The sequence below is a fragment of the Pleurodeles waltl genome, chromosome 1_2, assembly GCF_031143425.1.
Source record: "Pleurodeles waltl isolate 20211129_DDA chromosome 1_2, aPleWal1.hap1.20221129, whole genome shotgun sequence".
NCBI lineage: Eukaryota > Metazoa > Chordata > Amphibia > Caudata > Salamandridae > Pleurodeles > Pleurodeles waltl.
The window spans coordinates 1,310,899,397-1,310,917,334 of NC_090437.1; the positions used below are offsets into that span (position 1 = coordinate 1,310,899,397).

The window sequence follows — 17,938 nt, forward strand, 5'->3', positions numbered from 1 at the left end:
GAAGGGGCGTTGCCTAGAATTCATGGCTCTCCCATTCGGCCTATCCTCGGCCCCCTGGTGCTTCACAAAGCTATTGAGACCGGTAGTGGAATGGTTGAGAACTAAGGGAGTTCGTCTTATCATATATCTGGACAACATCTTACTGATGGCGTAGGATGCAACAACGCTACTGACACATCTGAATTGGACAGTCACGTTACTGCAGGAATTAGGTTTCCTTATCAATGTGCAGAAGTCATTGTTGAAACCGTCCCAAACGATAGAGTTTTTGGGTTTCAGGATAGATTCCATTCTCTCCCTATTGATACTTCCAGCTGCGAAAATTCGCAATATCAAACGAGAATTGAGAGCGGCATTGCTCAGCCCGAATATTTCCCTAAGGAGCATTGCTCGACTAGTGGGTCTGTTAGCCTCATCCATTCAAGCAATTTTTCCTGCCCCCTTACACTATCGGGCCCTCCAGAGATTGAAGATTCAATATTTGAGGCAAGGGCTGAGTTACTCAGCCCAGGTTCCTCTGACTTCAGAGGTCAAGGAAGAGATTCAGTGGTGGCTTCACCACATGGAAGCGTGGAATGGCAGGGCCATTTTCTGATCTCACCCAGAGGTTGTCATAGAATCGGACGCCAGTCAGTGGGGCTGGGGAGCTCGTTGTGGCTCAATGACAACGGGGGGTCGTTGGTCATCAACAGAGAAAGATTTGCACATAAATTGCTTGGAGCTCTTGGCGGGGTCATTTGCAATAAAGAGTTTATCCCCGATCAGGACAGATTGTTGCATTCTTCTGAGGATGGACAATATATCAGCGGTACGATATGTGAACAAACTGGGGGGAACGCGCTCCAGAATTTTAGCGGAAATTGCCAAGGAATTTTGGCATTATTGCCTGAAACACAGACTAGTGGTGTTGGCGGAGTATCTTCCGGGAGATCAGAACTTAGTAGCAGACTGGAACTCCAGATATCTGACGGATCCCAGCGATTGGAAGCTGGATCCACAGATATTTCGACAAATTATCCGGGCTTGGGGTTTCTGCGAGATAGACCTTTTTGCGTCTCGCCTCAACAATCAGGTTCCAAAATTTTTCAGTTGGAGACCGGATCCTCAGGCCTCGGCAACGGATGCATTTCTACAGAATTGGAACTCGTTCCAGTGTTATGCATTCCCGCCGTTCCTATTGATACCCAGAGTCCTGGCTCAAGTGAGGAGACAGAAGGCAGAACTGATTCTAGTGACCCCGTTGTGGAGGTCTCAGCCGTGGTTCCCTATTGCCCTTCAATTAGCATGTGCTCCTCCACTGCTAATTCCTCCTCGTCCGGACCTCTTGCTCAGTCCGGAGGGCCATCAACATCCCTTAATTGTTTCGGGGACTCTAACTCTGATGGCTTGGATGGTTTCAGGGCAAGTTGGAAAGCCCCGGGAATTTCGCAACAGGCTGAAGGCTTTATCAAGCGAGCATGGGCAAAGAGTACCCACAAGAGATATGCTTCGGCATGGCGTAAATGGGTTAGTTGGTGCAATGGAAGAGATCTTAATCCCATGGGGTCAGGTATTGACATGATTATTAATTTTCTGGCTGAGTTAGCCTCTTCAGGTTTGGCCTATAGAACTATCAATAACTTTAGATCGGCAATTTCTGCAGGTCATCCTCCTATTGAAGGCAAGCAGGTAGGTGAACATCCGCTAGTATGTAAACTGTTGAGGGGTATCAGATTTTCGAATCCTCCTCAGCCTAAGTACTCTGTACTTTGGGATGTGAATGTTGTGTTAAGATTTTTGGATTCTTGGCCTTGTAACAAATACCTGTCCCGGAAACAACTGTCAGCTAAATTAACTATGTTACTATGTTTAGTCTCATGCAAGAGAGTCTCAGACGTGAGAGCCCTAGATCTATCGGGGAGACTTTATTCTCCGGAGGGAGTAACCTTTAGTATTTTCAGAAGAACTAAGAGCAATTGCAGGTCAGTATCGTACCCTTGGTTTCCAGATAATCCAAAATTATGTGTGGTACAATGTCTTAAAGATTATGAAATATCCACCGAAGAACATAGACAGGACTTGAATGGGCAAGTATTAATTGCGCTTCAGAAACCCTTTAAACCAGTTGCTTCGGCCACTCTTGCAAGATGGTTAAGATGGCTTATGAATGAAGCAGGCATTGATACTAGTCATTTTGGAGCTCATTCAGTAAGGGGAGCAATGGCTTCTAAGTCTTTTACACTAGGTTCCAGTTTAGCGGATATTATGAAATCTGCAGACTGGTCGTCTGAAAGTACTTTTCGTAAGTTTTACTTTAAGCCTGTTTTGGATGTGGCCTCTGTTGTTATGGGTCAGCTTTGAACTAGCATAATCCGAGCCTCCGGTCCTGATATAGAATGAAAAATTTTCTAGCTTACGCGCTAAGAATTTTCAATTCTATTAAGGACACGGAGGCGAGGATTATCCCACCCGTTCATGAATATTGATAATTTTATTGCTCTTAAAAAATTTGTATTCATTGTTACCCTCCCACTGTTTATATCATATAATAAGACGTGAAAGATATTAAAAGGTTTTTACCATTATTTTGAAGATATTACCGGCTGGTTTTTTATTTTTTATTTCTTAGGAACTGATCAGAAGAATTCCTGAAGTTCCTTCCATCCAGATGTCTACGTTATTGGAAAACCGACTTGATGTTCAGTCTGGTCTCCTTCGTTGGTTTCTTCCTTCCTAGATGAGAGTTGGTATCATCTAAAGACTTTGAGATCGTGAGAAAGATATTACAGTTTTTGGTTGAAGCAAAGAAAGAGGATATGACGTTAGAGGTTATGGACTTTATGGACTAAGGTCACTATGGTTGATTGGTGCATGTGACTTATACACTAGAGCACTTTGGGAAATGTTGTTTTTTGTTTAATCGTGTTTTAATTGGCTGCTGTGATTTTCAGTAAAGAAAGAGAAAGCATAATCCTCGCCTCCGTGTCCTTTATAGAATTGAAAATTCTTAGCGCGTAAGCTAGAAAATTTTTCATTCTATCACACAGCACATCTTATTACACGTGCCAAGGTACCACAACGCACGCGCCCTTCCCTCCTTCCCTCACGAGACATTGCTGTGACGTGTTAGTGGGCGTGTCTTCCGTTTCAGCTACGCCCCCTTTGAGCGTCCAGAAATAGGAGCTAGCAGGCAGAGAGTATGCATAGACGTGGCCCTGATGGACGTCGTCCAACATTAGAGAAATTAACAAAGCCCGTTCCTAGGTTGATTTGGTGTAACACGTTTTGCAGTTGGGTGCCCACCTGTTTTGTGAAGGGAAAATAAGAACTCTCCGGAAATTTAAACAACTATTTAGTAATATTTGAAACCTATGATACTTTTCTTCACATAATTGCTTTAGTTATAAGATATAATAATAGCACGTTTTTTACATTGCTTTCTATAAATACTTGTTGTTTTATTTCGCAATCTGTATTCGTTTCCCCTCTGTGATACCATTCCAAGATGGCCGCGACGTCAACACTAGTCAGTGCCGCTGTAGTCCCTTTTCTGCTTCGCCGCTCCACGTGCTCTCGCCGGGAAGGGTTGGAGTTGGGAGGTCAGAGGTCGTACCAAGATGGCGGCCTCCACGACTGACATGTTCTGGCTGTCCGTGCCCCCGGCGGGCGGTGGCGCTGTGGAGGTGCGCTTCATCAACAGCGTCAAGGTAAAGGTGGAGGCTCCTGTGGCTGAGCCTTTATTGCTACTGACTCGTTAGTCCGGGAGAGACTTAATTGTCTTCCTTCTTAAGAGCCGGTGTCATTGATGCTGCTTCTCCCTTCTCCCATAAAGGGATCGCCGCATAAGACGTTGTGTTGTTTACCCAGCTCATGGGCAGGTCGTCACGCAGACGGTGATGTTTGGTTGTCAGGCGGGGTGCGTGGGGGTTTCCCTCACTGCCTGCCACACCCCAGTCCTTCTCCTACATGGTCTTTCCCCTGGTACTCACAGCTCTCCGGGGGTACCCTAGTAACCCAGGGGTACCCTAGTACCTCATGGGAGTCAAACAGCCGTGACTCGAGTTTCTGTAAGACGTTTACGGTTAGTCTGTTGCAAATATTGGTGCGCGATGCTCAGATTTACATCCTTTGCTTTCGTTTGAAGACTCTTACTTAAGGCGCTTTCCACAATATTTGGAACATTTTTGCTCCTTTCAACTGCCCACTGATTAGGCGTCATCTCTCATCACTTTAAGCTGGCATCACCAAGATGAGGACTTGTCACTATTCTTAAAAGGGCGGTGTACCTTGCCGCAGGACCAAAACACATCTCAAAATAATTGGTATCGGGTGCTGTTTGCCGTTTTGAGCAATTTATATAACTTTGTGATTAGTAATTCCCTCTGTAGTGTTGAATGAATTTTAAAATGTCACATGGGCACTCTGACATATCTGCACAATCTTTCTCATAGAAAAATGCTGCTGCACAGATTGCCATGCTAAAGAGACAGCTGTGTAGTTGCCAGTGCGTAAGAAAATGCAAAAACATTGAAGCAACCTTAAGATAGGACTACAGTACTGAGCCAATGCACTTGATGTACGTTAATTATTATAAATAACAGGAAGCAAGACATCGACTTCAAATATACAGGGATATTTATCAATAATTTTTTTTCTACTTTTAAAGTAATGTCTGTGGTGTAACAACGAGGGCTGCCATCTTCCAAACTGGGAAACCATCTTCAAGTCTCGTTGTCCTATGATTATAGGGCAATTACTTGATCTCCCAGTGCCTTAAAAACAAAAAAAATGTGTCTTTGTGTGATGTAACTAGTGGTCATGTAAAGCGATTCAGTGCCTTCAGGTTGAGTTTGCACTATATAAAACAACAAAAACGTTTGTGAATCACCCCTATATATTGAACTAGAGATATCAGCTACAGCCTAACCAGTTATTCAACTAAAAATGGGTCTTGACTCGATGAACTATGATAAAATGTTAATCACATTGCTAAGGAAAAAGTCTTTAAATTCTTTTTTTGTGTAAGTCATAGAATCTGCAATCATGCCCTTCTTAGCAAGAAAGAGAGTTGCAATAGTCAGTCTTATGGATACTCTAAGTACAGCCTGGGGGCCACTGACTTTTACATGCGGCCTCCTGGGCAACAGGAGTCCAGAGTTGTTGTTCCTTCGATTTAGCTTTAACAATAAAAAGATCTCTAATGGAGAGGCAATCGTTTATTTCAAGGTTAACTGGTGTTTAGGAAAGGAAGTAACTAGGTAGTCCTGAGCTTCACTTTAGAAACACGTTATTTTTAAAGACACTGAGCGGCAAAAGTATAAAAATATGTCGCTTCAAAATTCAAGAAGTGTATTAAGTTAACATGCTGAACCTTTTCATATAATTATAATTTATTATATCATTACAATGAGAACTATTAATTTAAAAGTGTTGGTTTTCAAACATGAATTATGAAATATTAATTCATACCCCTACCCTGACAAGCCAATAGTGAATTAAAGAGGCAAGTCAGATGTTATGTGCACTTTTTGAATGGCCTGGGTTCCTATTACACATCAACACCATTACAGTTAATTAAATCAAACGCATGAGCAGATTTGTACAGTGCAGACCCTGAAATTTCGCTGCCCTCATAGGTGATAATGAAGAAAAAGGAAGGAAAGTGAAATTAAAGAATTGCCTAAAATCACACAATTTGGAAAAGTAGGGAAGCCGAGATTCATCCCAGGTTTTCTAGTGTTCTATTGCTCAATTAAGTCACTAGATGTATGTCCTTCACTTCACCTGCCCATACCTAACCGCCAATCCTCCTAAGCCCCTTGCTCAACCGCCATTCCACTGGCATGAATGCGGCCCTCGGAACAAACTTTTTGGACACTGGGAACATGTTTGCGAGTAACTGTGGTCTTTCTCAACTTAAAAGAAGCATTACATGTATGACCAAGTATCCTTCCTAGTAATAAAGACAATCCTTGAAACTGTTTTAGTTTTGTTGGCCCTCGTTGAAATGATGCTGGCCATGTCTGGTGGCTCACTGGACCAGCGACCTGTATTTGACCTTTGGGTCACATGTTCAAATTCTGGAGGATCCTCCCAGCCTTTCAGTCTTCTCAGGTTGATAGAATAACTACCAGTGGTCTGGCTAAAAATAACTATTTGCTATTCAGTGCCAATGTGCCCCAAGGGCTGAACATGCGTTTTACAGGCATGTTATGTTTTTTTTTTTTTTGCGTTTTGATATCATGAGGAACTTGACCCAAAGGTGTTGGAGAGCTTTAAATGAGCACCAGTTACGTTACACAAGGACACATTAATTTTTGGTAGGGGCAGAAAGATTACGTGATTTGCCCAGAATCACAGGATTTTGAGCAGATGCCGAGGCTTCAACCTTGTTCCCCATCTCCAAAGTCGGCAACTCTGGCCATTACGCCACACCCTGTAGCTTATGACAGAATAAAGGGAAGGCTGAAGTGATTTTCAGACAGACATCTCTATGTGTAATTATATAATAAAACCAACATCACATTTGTCTTTTTGTTCACCTGTGACAAAACAAAAGAATTACAATAAGCACATTACTCTCACTTCACTCATGTTATGCAAATTTGTTGAGCGCACTATCATCTGGGAGGGTATTCTGGTGCTCAAAATATGCACTACATTCCCCTGAACTGGTATTACAAGTACGTCCTTGCGGTAGCCTTTTTAGGTTTCACTTCAATGTCACTACGCAGCGGCAAACTCAAGTATGAACTGCTGTTTTTGAAGGAAAAAATCGACATTCAGTACATCACTTTGCATACTACACTACCCTATGCTGTGCAAAGTGAAAAGTGTATCCTTCGGCTCGCATACCATGGAGATGCAATGGCAACAGGAAAATAATTCCTATACCAGTTCGTACAGTGAACCTGCCTTCTCACCCACCCAGAGCAGTGATGGCTACCGATTTCCACCCAACCCTTCTCTTGTTTTGCACACGTTCTCTCTCACTCCCCTACCCCACCACCAACCACAGTTTGGCACTTGACCTGTTTCCCTCTCCATCCCACACTCTTGCGCCACTGCTCTCCACAAAGCACTCCTCTCCAACACTTCTGTTTGATTCCCCAATCTTTCATGCTGCATTCCCTTTGGGTCCTCATTGCTCATTCTTGGCCTCCCCAGGCACTCATAACTGCTCCCCTCTCTACTAGGCCACCCAAGGCACTCTCCCTTCTCCCTCACCCCTCTTGGGAGCTTCGATCAAGGGCTGCATGAGGGAGAAGAGGCAGGACCCTTGGAAGATCAGCAGAAATCAGAAAGAAAGTAAGTTCGAAAAAAAAGGTCCTGCACTCTCTGTCCACACGCCCAAGTGTGTGTGTGCAGACATGTTTGTATGTGCAAGAGAGTGTCTGTGTTTGTAGTAGTCCTTGGGTGCATGCATTTGCCTTTTAGGTTTTGCCTACTGCCCCACCCATGAAATGCTGGACCAGACACAATGGTGGTAATTCATTACAATTTGCCAGCTCAGACCCAGTAGTAGTATTCCCTGGCAGTATGCAGTTTCTGGCAATATGATGGCAATTCTGTATTAAGTTCATGCCCTGGCACAGCAGTAGTAATCCTTAGCAACATGGTGGCCCTTGCTTAGTGTGGGTAATTCCTGACAATATACTAGTCCTTCCACAGTAGTAGTAATTCCTGGTACTAGTCCTTCCACTGTAGTAGTAATTCCTGGTAAACGTGTGTCCTTGGCACAACTGTGGTAATCTATGGCAACATGCTGGCCCTGGTACATTGTTGATCATTCCTAGCAGCATGCTGGCCTTGGCACATTGGTGGCAATCCCTTGCAAAATGCTGGTCGTGGCATAATGGTGGTAATCCCTAACATCATGCTGGCCCTGGTACAGTAGTAGTACATTCTGGTAAAATGGTAGCCCTACATCAATGATAGTAATGCCTGGAAACAAACTGACCCTGGCACACTGGTGGTAACCCCAGACGTATTGTGGGCAGCCGTAGTATGAGGGTGCTAAGGCACAAATGTAAATCATGGTCAATACATTCAATTTCAGGCAACTCCGAGAAGAAACAGTGTAAGAGAACCTATGGAACTGGCGCATTGGTGTAAATGCTTAGCTAGCCTCGCCAAAGCTCAAGACAAATGTCTGTATCACATTTTGGGGATAGAATTGGAGAAGGCGAAGTCTGTTGCAGTTGTAGATGTTTGTTTGCTTTTGAAGCACAGCAGAAGATTCAAACAGAGGCACAGAAATACTGTAAAATATTTGCAGTCAATAATAGTGTATTAGGCAATGCACACTTAAGATAACAGAAGTTTATAGTTACCGCTGCAATACTGTCTGTCAAAAACTGGGGTACACATAGTAACCTATGGACCAATGTATAGAGGAGAAAGTGGAAATCCTTTGTAACTACTTACTTAAAACTTGTACAATCATAGTAATCTATGAACAGTGTTCACTATAAAAACTTCAATAGTAATACGTGGTGCAGTTTACTCTGAAAATCTAACTCAGAGTGTTTTTTGAGCCCAAAGAGGCAGTGAAAATTAGTTTAACCTTCTTCACGTTTGGACAAAAATATAGACAAACCCATGTGTCTCCCTTTATTGGCGATCCCTGGAAGACCTTAGCTTTGATGGTGTGTTAAGGCTCCTCCCGGTTAACCATATATGTAAAATAATACGCACAGTGTTTAATGAATTGTGGGCTGCTTCAACCTTGACAACCATGGAAAGCATTATGTCAATGAAGAAAAAGTTTGGGATTTGATGAAGGATTGCATGTAATGTTTAAATCCTCTTCTGGCTCTTCATATATTTGTTAAATAAGCTTTGTGGAAAGAAATAAATAGGTGAATACAGTGACATCGTTGGCTGTAGAAAGCCCTTAAATTAAATTCCACTTAGATTCTCCCAATAACAAAATTTTACTTTTAGACAGTTTCAAACGCATTTTAAGTATTGTTTGTGCAGCTTGAAGATGAGTCAGAATGAAGATGAGATGCATTTTCTTTTTTACCTGTCCATTATAACAACGAACCATGTGTCTAAAGCCTCTTTTGAAATTCGTAAATTTAAGAACAAGTAAGGGACCTTTCTTTGTACTTATTTGTAGTGCAAATCATATATGCAACAATTTCAACGTCGGAGAAGGTTGTTGTGACTGAATGGAGGTATTTATGTTCAGCTTTGTTTAAAGCAGAAGTTGCTGTTTTTGAGTAATTTTAAGACCCTAAGATGAATTGTACTATTATTTATGCCACAATATGTGTTTTCTCTTACTTTTTTTAGCACACGCATTTTTGATATTGATTTGAGATGAAATTCTAGAGGAGCTTTTACTTATTAGTCTTTTATTGTATGTTCAAACGCATGAGGAAACTTTTGATTTCCAAAACAAATAGGATGGTGCTGAAAATTATTGTCAAATTGATTCTGAAATAGCAAGAGGGCTAAGAGAAGGTGATTCCGGTAGCACTCCTCACTTACACACAGGGTGACCACCCAACCACAGGTCATTACGGACACTGTTTCTAGTCCTGAACTTTTCATCTAAAATCATTAATTTCAGGTTTGTCATTCTATTACGTTCAATGGAAACAAACCAAAATGTCAACTCAACAGTGCATTAGGCTAGCACACAAAAGTTCAGGACTGGAAACAATGTTTGTAAAGACCTGAAGAGAGGCTGTAACTGTATCTCCATGTTCACTACACAGTTACACTAGTAACTGGTAAAGTATATAATGAAAACCACTGAATGTGAGAGTTCCTCTCCTGCATCATAACCAACCCTCAAATCAAATAGACGGTTTGAAGTGGAGTTTGAAGTGGCTTCAATTTTAGTGGCACTGCTACTTTGACATAAGCCTGCCTCTGCAATTGTTACAAACCACTCCACTGATTCCTAGCTTCCAGTGGCCTGTTGACACTGCTGCTTTGACTTTCACTCTCAATGTGCTTAAGCAGTCAGTGGTAAGGGTTGCTAAACTACAATATGTTTTCTGTGTTCTATATGCCTTATAGTCTAGCTGTATCTATTTTTCAGCTCTTATTCACTGCTCCCCATTTGGGAGGTTGAGTATTGGGAGCTTCATAATTAGTTGTGTTCCTCATAATGTAAATTATAACATTACTTTAACATTTTAAAGTATTTATGGTTTCAGTGAGTTCTGCATTTAAAAGTCTTTTTCAATGAAATAATTAGTGTATTAAGCTAATGATTACACGAGTTTCATAATTTCAATGATTTAAGTTTGCAATGAAAAGATGAGGCAAAATCTTATAGAACCTTGAGTTAAATTCATATTGAGGATTTCGAAGTCTAATTCAGGATTCATGACTAAGACCCTCTTTTGAGTGCATTGTGGACGATTACTACCAAATATGTGAAAACTGTAAATTTAAATGCCGAGAAGGCCACCATATGGCAGCTGGAGGATAGCACTCACTAGTATTCTTCTGTCTTTCTTTGGGGATGAGCAGTAAGTTCAGACTATAGCACCAATACTGATGCTTTTAGATGAGTTTGCGTGAATTGGGCACTTGCTACTAGGCTCTGCTGTATAGCTGTCTGCATCTGGTGTGGAGATGAAAGGCTGTTTAACTTCACAACCAGTCTCTAATTTAATACTGCCTTTATTAACCCATCAGAGTACAATTTAATACGAATGTCTGCCTCTTCTATATTGGAAGCACCCTCACCTGGCCTATTGCAACCATGATGCATGCTCTCTTACACTCACAGCTTACCTTTTTATCTTACAGGGTAAAGGACTTTTTGCCACAAGAAACATACGCAAAGGAGAGACCATCTTCAAAGAAAAGCCTCTTGTGTCCACCCAGTTCCTCTGGAATGCGCTGTACAGATATAGAGGTGTAAATTAAATTAAGCTTCTTTTTGACCTGCATCCCTTGTAGTTTCACAGTCTTTTAGTGTTCAGATTGAAAGCAGTTTTTATCGACTTGCTAGATAGGAGTCGTTTATTTATTTATATTTTTTTCACATTTGGCGAGGGCTAATCCTAAGGTCATTTTTAAGGTGCCTAGAAGAGCTCGAAGAGATAAAGTAGGAGAGGGAACAGCATCGGGTCTGAAACTACGGTCCAAGCACGCAGCCATTTCTTTCTTTTGCAATTAGCACATGCAAGTCACCTGCACACAAAACTGCAGACTGATATTAGAAGCATGCCTAAATGTGCTCGTGAACATGCAGGCAGTATAACAGGCACACAGTCTCACCCAGACAGCACTGCTGGAATGCCTGCACGTCTGGATAACTTGGTCAAGTGATACTTCTTTGATGGTGTGTACATAATACATTCATTAAAGGGGCTAATTACATGCTAGTTGAGACCTATAATACAATAGTAGCAGAGGACAGGCTAGGTGTCAAAACCTAAAAAAAACTGAACCTTCAAGACAAGCTACACTGTCTCCTCTTTCGGAAAATTTAAAAGTGAATCTACACAAAAAAAAAAACACACACTTTCACTTATTATACAGTATCTGTTTTTAGGAAATGCTCCATTTCTTATTCAGCATAAACAATGTTCTATTTACTATTTAGTACATACAAACTTTAAAATTGAGGTATTAACCTTTTTACTGATTCAAAGGTAATACAAAAAATGTTGCGGTATGAATCAATCACAATATTAGATGCTCTGGACAGGTGAGCTGTTATACACCTTTGATTTTGATATATCTGTTTTCTGTAGTAACACAGACAATTGGTCATTTGAAGTGTTCTTAGAAGTTTCTTCTAAAACGTGCAGGCTCTCAGTTAGTGTTTTACATGGATGTTTTTATGTGGTGTTTCAGTAGAGCAGACCTATTCAAATGGCAGCAGCTCTGTACATGCTCAATGATTGTCTCAAAGTCAAACAGTGATAAGAAAGGTAGCTGGACTGTTTATGTATTGTGATGTGGTGTTCCTTAAAGTGTTGCCAGTTCAAATTTTTTTTTTTTTGGTTTTTATTTTTAAATTGAAGCAACGTTGGGGCAGTCCTGATGGATAAGGGGTTTGTTCTCCCAGATCCTGCGTGCATAGATGGAAAAGGCTTGTTGTCACATTTTTTCTTTTTTACACATTTTAGTCTGCAGTCTGCTGGCATCCTCTCTTCAGGTGTGCCAAGAACCACCAGTGATGGTGAGTTTGTTTGAAAGTTGAGATCCTGTGCCTTTAATAGGATAGCATTATACGTCTTTTTGGTCAACATTTGCAGTGAAATGGGTAGAATGCACAGTACAGATTTTTCCATCTATGTCGTTATGATCTGGAGTTCTCATTTGTACAGAATATTCAGTGTTAATAACCGTGCACCTGCATCCTGATAATGAAGACAGTTGACCTAAATCAAGTACCTGCTTGGTGGTGTGGTGTGGGTAAGTTATTGTATTTTTGTGCCAGCTATGTCTCAACATGTGCTTACCCTATCAATTTGCAGCCTGTGATCACTGCTTGCGAGCACTGGAGACAGCAGAAGAGAATGCACAACGGTTGTCTGGAAATGCTTTTCTTGTCCTACCTCACCCAGAGCAGTGCCACATCAGAAGAGATTTGCACCAAGTTTGTCCTAACTGCCAGGTGAGTGATGGCATAAGTTAATTGTGTGTAGCGGATCTAAGTTTCTTAATCCAAGGATTGAGGCTGATGTCAGTGTTGTTTTGGTATATGGAGGAAGAGCAGGTTTAAGTTGCATATTAGTTTCCTGCCTTCCCTTGCAGCGCCTGAATGAGAAATCTTTTGTTTCTTGTAGTTTTCTACAAGCCTCACCTCGAAGTATAAGGGAGGTGTAAGAATGAGGTTGAGTGGATTAGTTTGGGTTTGTGCCAGTCACTAAAACATACAGCGACTGAATATAAAGGCTTCACGTTCACTGTTATTTAGATTATATGATCAATGCATTATGCTGATGAACCTTTACTTATTTTGAAGTTGCACTATAGGCATACCTAAACGTCAGTGCTGAAGCAGACTGATAGTAGGAGCTCTTCAGTGAACACAAAGTGGTTTGGAATAATCCTGATGCTTTAATCCCAACAGTTTGGACACTGTAGAGTGCTCGGATCTTTCTGCTTTCCATTAAACCACGAGTTTTCGATGAGTCCCAAATTTTGATTAGATATTTTTACAGGTTTGAGTGAACTGCTCCAGTTTTCTAGTTTTATATTCACTGAAGATTTTCCCATGAACAATTGGTGGGGGGTCGCTCCTAGAAGTTTTGGTTTTGCTATGTGCGCCCTAAGTGACAAGGGTATACCCAGACATGTGTCCCTTGCTCTCTGCACCACTGGTTTCAAGCTAGCCTGGCTAGCTGGCGGATGAGGAGTGATGCCCTAAAACTGGTCCCAGGATGCTTGTTTCTGGTCCAGGGGAGACCTGGCTTGGCAGTTCATACTGAACTGTTCCCATGGGGAGCAGGGTCAGGACTGATCTTCATATGGGTGGGTCCAAACTGGGGAGACGTGGCAAACAAAATACTGATGGATTCAACCCAGATTTGTGACTGGGTGTGAGTGTTTAAAAAGTTTCAACACTCCTTCCATCATTTTATTTTGGTTTTAAAAAGGAAAATAGGAACATAATGGAGTGTGGGATGAGTAGTGAAGGGGAGTATTGGGGTGAGAGAAAAGAGGAGAGGTTACTGCAACAATGGAGGGTGTCAGTGAGGTGGAGATCGCGTTGAAGAAAAGGGAGGGCTACTGCTATGCCATGTATTTAGGCCTTCCTCAAAGTGAAGTCCCCAGGCTCCACTGCATCCAGAACTATGCTGCAGAATTTGTCTGTAACCTCAATTAATACAATTGAGTATCACTAGCAAATAGGAGCCAGCACTGGGTGCCTGTCGATCTAAGAATTAAGTTCAAAACTCTGTACCTGGTGCATAGATTTTACTCCAAAATGGCACCTGCGATGGACTTAACCAGCCGAATTACTGGTGCCCTGTAAAACACTCAGATAACCAGGACTTTTCCTGTAGGATATCCTACTTATAAACAAACCTTGAAGAGAGGTCTGATGCTTCCATAGCCAAGCGGTTGAATTGCCGATTGGCCTGAGTGCATCCTCAAGCAAAATTTCCAACTACCTGATTTTCAGGAAGGTAGTTACATCGTAAGAGTGAGGACTCCATTTCTGTGTAAATCCACCTGCAGTTTTACTACATTTACATCTGCATCTAAATCAGGTTTTAACTCAGCACCAAGAGGTCACTCAGATGGTTATGTTGTGCTTCATACATCAAGTAAAAAATTGTGTTCTTGGGATGTCCAGGTATTTTGTGTTTCAATGGCATAGGTTGTTTGCTTCCTGATGAATTATAGTGTTTCAAATATTTTTGGGTGTGTCTGCTTTGTGGATTAATGCTTATAGTAAGATAGGAGTGACTGCTGAGGAGAAGTGTGGCACAATGGTTAGAGTGGCAGACCCTGATGAAGAATCTGGCCCGGGACCAGGGTTCAATTCCCGTCTAGGCGGGTCTTGGGCTCAATTCCCTTGGACCAGATAATTCTCACCTCGGTGCCTAATCTAATTAATGGGTCCTACTCTGTAACTCTGGGCAATAGCTTGCTTAATCTCCACAAAGGCCCTAACAGCGCTTGGATGCCTGGCTTCACCCTGGGGGTTGCCCAGGAGTGGGTGCCTCACAGGAAAAAGCCAGGAGGGGTTCCACAGCGGTATGCGTACAGCGCCTTGAGACCGTAACGGGTCAGTAGTGCACTATACAAGTGTGAAGTTTTTTTTTTTTTTTACTGCTGAAATGGGTCCACTATGGAGACTTCTCATGAAGTAGTTTTCTTCTCGTCCATTGCTATCAGATTCACTGCCTCATTATTTCTGCCATGAAATCTGTTTACAAGTTTCTCTGAAAGTGTTGCGTAGACAACTTTTGGTGGGTATGTAAAGGACTTGATTAATTATGAATTTGCATGGGGAGATGTAGTGATGCACTCCTGCACTGTGTCCTGAAGCTGAAAACTGTACACTAACTTGTCAAGCCAATGTGTTGTTTATTGGAGTTGTCAAATTTCGTAAAAGCTTTTTTGTGTGTTTGTAACCTGTCAGCTGTTTGTATGCAGGAATAAGCGATTTCCAAATGTACATTGAGTCTTAATGCTCTCTAATTCGTACCGCTGTGGAAAGTTTTGCACACAACTGCGGTTGCCTTATAGTACTCCTGTAACTAGTGGATGTACTGCTTCTCTTTTATAAGTCAAATGTGGATGTGCAGCCTTTTTCTTGAATCCTGTCCTTTAGAGACACGGTATAAAGAGATATCCTACTTATAAATAAACCTTGAACACTACACAAGGATGATCTACATGCTGCTGTGCTTTATCGGATGACTTTTGGGGAAGTGGGGTATTCTAGTTTCTCCTGAATACAGTTCTATTGGGAATTCCACGAACGGTACACCCTTTTATCTTATTCAGGTGGTATACTGCAGTGCTGCCTGCCGGACATCCGCCTATGACCAATATCACCAAGCACTCTGCCTTGGAGCATCCCGTGAGGACCCAAAACACCCTCTTAACAAACTTCAGGAGGCCTGGAGGTTGGTGGATTTCACTTGTTCTCACCAGCCATCTTTGCATGGCTGACAGCAGCAGAGGCACCTGGTGGACTAGCAAAATAAATCGTTATTTTTTAACCTAAAAGCGAGGTAGTGGTATGTTGATGTAGCAGACACCAATTTACTTTCTCCCCTAGCTCACCTGCCAGCCGACTTTAACCTTAGTGTCGTGTCACTGGAGTGACCCTGTAAACAGCCTGCTAGAATATTGCTTACAAAGACCATCCTGTGCTTTAGGAAATCTGCTATTTCCTTCGAGAGTCTGCAGCTTGCCTCCACAATATTTGTTCCATTAGAGTACCTCAGTCAGTAACCATTTCTGACCTTTATTCTGGTGCTATGACATTACCTACTGATTTTCCTACTTAACTTCCTTGGTGGATGTTACTAAAGGTGCGGTGTGTAAGCACCAGATATTTATTTGAACCCATCTAACAGTTGTGGTCCACATGGATATGCAGTTAATTACTAAGGCAGGCTCCCTGATGTGTGCATGGGGCTGGTCAGGTGCTGTGGGCTTTCTCTGTAGTCTCACCCACTCTAGAGTACCTTTTGACAGATGATTTCCAATTCGATCTCTTCATCCAAGACATGTGAAGCAACTTTTTTGCATTCTGTCTCTATTAACAAAAACAGCATTTGTTATCTGAGAAATTGATAATTTGGTGTTGAATTGCAGCCTGGAAGGCTTAAATGTGGGGTATCTCAGTTGGGATTTTTTGTTTTTAAATCTGATATTGCTGGGTTACTGGATTTGTTCCACACAAATACTTTATTGCAGAAACTAAATGGAGGCTGTCATTCTACTGTATTGCTGCTCTGCAAATAAAATCGGGCAATTGTTTTGCTTTCCCACTTGTGCAGCTATGCATTATTTTTTATTATTTTTATTTTTATTCATTCCCTTACAGAAATATTCACTACCCTCCCGAAACATCAAGCATTATGCTGATGGCTCGAATGGTTGCCACTGTGAAGCAGGTAGGTGGGCGCATTTCAAGGAGAGGTAAATGTGGGTGCAAGTTGATTTAATTACTTGACAGGCGTGTACTTCATACGCGAGTGAACATAGCGCTGCTCAAAATTGTCTTGTGAAACATCTGGAAATTAGAAATTTCTTGTTTTTGTATTTTACACTTCCCCATCCTACTAAATGACATCAAAACACTTCAATGCACTAAACACACAGTAAAGACATTTAGAAGACAATAATACAAACCGCAAATGAAATTTTAAAAAGAATATTCGTAAGAGCTGATCAAGCATAAGAAGTTAGGGCCAGTTTGTAGTCACTTCTTATACTGCAAGACTGATGCACAAAATGCTGGAAATTTGCACCCGCCATGAAAAGTCCGCAACAAGCCCATCTTGCCCTCTCTGATAGTCTGTACATTTCCACCACACTTTTTCCAGCTCATGTGGTGTATTTTCAACTTGGTGTACCCAGAATTTACAGGCAACACTTGTCCTGATCCAAAGACTATCCTGCAGGTTGATGGAGTATCAAAAATGCAATGAAAGAAATGGAATGTAAAGCATAACTGTTAGCAGACAGAGGGTTGTCGCATGCTTAAAGTGCATTTTTGAGAATGCAGTGGGTTTATAAAGAAATTGTGTTGGAGTTAGATTGGCACCAAGTCACCTCTCACTCTTACTGTCACAAAAAACAAGGTTCCACAGTATAGGCAATGTTCTTTAACCAAACGTTCACAGTAAAAAAAGAAAAAAAACAGATCAGGGCTAGACAACTTAAGGTACCTCACTGACATACGGTTCACAAGTGATTGTCCAGGTGATTTTAAAATCTCGTGGAGGGGTGTAGCTGTTAGCTTCCACAAACAATTGGTGCTCGTGGAGGATGTAGCATCTGTTTGACCAGACTGGGAAGTGCTTGCATATTCTGATAAAGTTCAAAAGTTTCTTTTTCACTTTGTGCTCGTTTATCATCTTTCTAGTTACTAGATACTCTGACTAATATTGACTTTCTCTGCCAAACTTCACTCAGAGTTAGAAATGTAGTGCTGTTAGGTGACTTAGGGCCAGATGTAGCAAGGCATTAGCGCCTCGCAAATGGCGAAAAACGCAGTTTGCGAGGCGCTAATGCCTGCGCGCGATGCAGAAATACATTTTGCAACTCGGAACCGACTCGCAAAATGTGTTTCCGACTCGCAAATAGGAAGGGGTGTTCCCTTCCTATTTGCGACTCGCACCACGATGTAAGTTGATTTGCGACCGCAAAAGCAGTCGCAAATCAACTCGCAGTTACCATCCACTTGAAGTGGATGGTAACTCATTCGCAAACGGGAAGGGGTCCCCATGGGACCCCTTCCCCTTTGTAAATGATCACAAAAGTATTTTTTCAGAGCAGGCAG

General features: G+C 41.8%; 1 protein-coding gene across 1 annotated transcript in view; it reads left to right on the forward strand.

Moving 5' to 3' along the window:
• Positions 1-3,557: 3,557 nt before the first annotated feature.
• Positions 3,558-17,938, forward strand: part of SMYD5 (SMYD family member 5) — a 97,859-nt gene continuing 83,478 nt past the window's right edge. Inside the window, exons 1-5 of the mRNA XM_069205600.1 lie at positions 3,558-3,686; positions 10,756-10,864; positions 12,438-12,577; positions 15,427-15,548; positions 16,478-16,547. Coding sequence (XP_069061701.1) covers positions 3,597-3,686; positions 10,756-10,864; positions 12,438-12,577; positions 15,427-15,548; positions 16,478-16,547 — 531 coding nt within the window. The 5' untranslated portion in view covers positions 3,558-3,596. The remainder of the gene's footprint in view (positions 3,687-10,755; positions 10,865-12,437; positions 12,578-15,426; positions 15,549-16,477; positions 16,548-17,938) is intronic.